Source organism: Penaeus vannamei, chromosome 6, assembly GCF_042767895.1.
Source record: "Penaeus vannamei isolate JL-2024 chromosome 6, ASM4276789v1, whole genome shotgun sequence".
Lineage (NCBI taxonomy): Eukaryota > Metazoa > Arthropoda > Malacostraca > Decapoda > Penaeidae > Penaeus > Penaeus vannamei.
The window spans coordinates 11,669,980-11,672,479 of NC_091554.1; the positions used below are offsets into that span (position 1 = coordinate 11,669,980).

At 36.6% G+C, this 2,500-nt stretch overlaps 1 protein-coding gene across 1 annotated transcript in view; it reads right to left on the minus strand.

Annotated features, from left to right (window-relative positions):
* Positions 1–1,300: 1,300 nt before the first annotated feature.
* Positions 1,301–2,500, minus strand: part of LOC138861923 (spermatogenesis-associated protein 31H1-like) — a 20,284-nt gene continuing 19,084 nt past the window's right edge. Inside the window, exon 5 of the mRNA XM_070122388.1 lies at positions 1,301–1,354. Coding sequence (XP_069978489.1) covers positions 1,301–1,354 — 54 coding nt within the window. The remainder of the gene's footprint in view (positions 1,355–2,500) is intronic.

Below are 2,500 nucleotides of genomic sequence, written 5' to 3' on the forward strand. Positions count from 1 at the left end.
ACCCCTCTCCCCCACCCTAGGCTTTCCTCACTCCCTCTCCACCACCCTACCTTCCTCACCCTCTCCTCCCACCCTACCTTCCTCCCTCTCCCCCAACCCCCTCTTCCTCACCCCTCTCCCCCAGCCCCCCTTCCTCACCCTTTTCTGCGAGGGTGTGCCAGACAGGACCTGATTGCCGTAGTTATGAAGACTGCCAGCAGGGAACTCAAACAGTGTCCCAATTAAAGGGGGGTTGCCATGCGTAAAATACTTCACTGCAAGATAGACGCCAAGGCAAATACTCCTGACTGTTGACCGCTGCGGCGTCTGGTCTTTCCAGTTCTCTCTCTCTCTTTCCCTGTTCTTCTCTCTTCTCTCTCTTTCTCTCTCTTCCTTGCACTTCTCTCTCTCTCTTCACTCCCCCTTCACATCTGCACTCTCTCTCTCTCCTTCTTCTCTCTTTCTCTCTCTCTCTCGCTCTCTGCACTTTCCCTCTCTTCTCTTTCACTCCTCTCTTGCACTTTCTCTCTCTCTCTCTCTCTCTCTCTCTCTCTCTCTCTCTACTCTCTCTCTCTCTCTCTCTCTCTCTCTCTCTCTCTCTCTCTTTCACTTTCTCTCTCTTTCTCTCTTCTCTCACTCTCTTGCATTCTCTCTCTCTCTCTCTCTCTCTCTCTCTCTCTCTCTCTCTCTCTCTCTCTCTCTCTCTCTGTCTATCTGCCTCACTCTTTCACTCCCTCTCTCTCTTTCTCCCTCTCTCTTTCTCTTTCTTTCTCCCTCTCTTTCTCTTTCTTTCTCCCTCTCTCTTTCTCTTTCTTTCTCCCTCTCTTTCTCTTTCTTTCTCCCTCTCTCTTTCTCTTTTCTTTCTCCCTCTCTCTTTTTCTCTTTCTCTATTTCTCCCTCTCTCTTTCTCTCTTTCTCACTGTCTTTCTCTTTCTCACTCTCTTGCACTCTCTCTCTCACTCTTCTTGCACTCTCTCTCTCTCTCTCTCTCTCTCTCTCTCTCTCTCTCTCTCTCTCTCTCTCTCTCTCTCTCTCTCTCTCTCTCTCTCTCTCTCTCTCTCTCTCTCTCTCTCCCTCTCTCTTTCTCCTTCTATCTCTCTTATGACCTTGCACTTTCTCCCTCTATCTATCTATCTATCCCCCCCCCCTCCCTCTCTATCTCTCTCTCTCTTTCTCTCTCTCCAACCACCCTTATTCTACTTTTTTCTAAGTCCCTCTTTCCCCTCAGTACAAAATCTTTATGATAAATTATTCTATTTAATACCACCATAGATCTGTTTGCTTATAAATGCTCGCTTCTTTAACCTTATTATTTATTTCGTTAGCTGTCGTAGTTTCGGAATTTTGAATAAAATCGATAGTTATAATGGTGGTTCTGTTACGCATTTGAACAATGTAAATCATGTTTATAATTGGAACTATAGAATATAAACAAAACGCAAGAAACTATAGTGGGATATAAGAAAATTATAAGATGATAATATCTATAATAACATCAACAGTAATAACAATAATATTTGTAGTAACAGCGATGATAATAGTAGTAATATTAACAAAAACAATAATAACAATGTTGAAGATGATGAGGATGGTGATGATGATGATGATGGGGAGGGAAAGGATGAGGATGAGGATAATAATGGTAATGATCATAATGATAATGATAATAATAATAATAACAATAATAATAAAAATAATAATAATATTATTAATAATAACAATAATAATAATAATAATAATAATAATAATAACAATAATAATAATAACAATAATAATAATAATGATAATACCGATAACAATAATAATAATTAAATAGTATTATATAATTCATAATAAGAATAATTACGATGATGAGGATGATGTGATGAGGATGATGATGATAATAATAATAATAATAATAATAATAATAATAATAATAATAATAGTAATAGTAATAATAATAATAATAATAAAAATAATACATCTCTTGCATCTTTTCTCACTCATACCTTTTTATACATTTGTTGCAATGATGATTGTTCGAAGGGTAATATCAGTGGAAAGACGAAGATTAACATCCAATATATATATATAGACTGAGAGTTTTCTAAATAAAATGAACTGTAAAGACAAAATAAACATTTAAGAGAGACAGAGGTTATGTAACCATTGCAAGTTGATATGATTGATGTGCGTCACTAGAGGTCAATACAATGGTTACAGAAGCCATAGTTTTAAAAGTCTTATGCCTAAGATACGATTGAATAAGGATTGAAATAATAACAATAATATTTTATAATATTTCTTAGAGAGAAATTAATAGAAAGAAATTAAGAGTACTGAAAAGAACCAAAGAGAACCGGAAGGAACGAAAAGAGGAAAGAGGCAATAATAAAACATAATAATAAAGTCATTATCAGTCAGCCAGTAGTAATTAAAGCAATCGATGAATTTCATTTCTTTATCTGAATACCATGTTAGACGATTTACGAACATAAGCAGAGGCATTACTCATCACCACCATTCTTCATTACTCATGAAT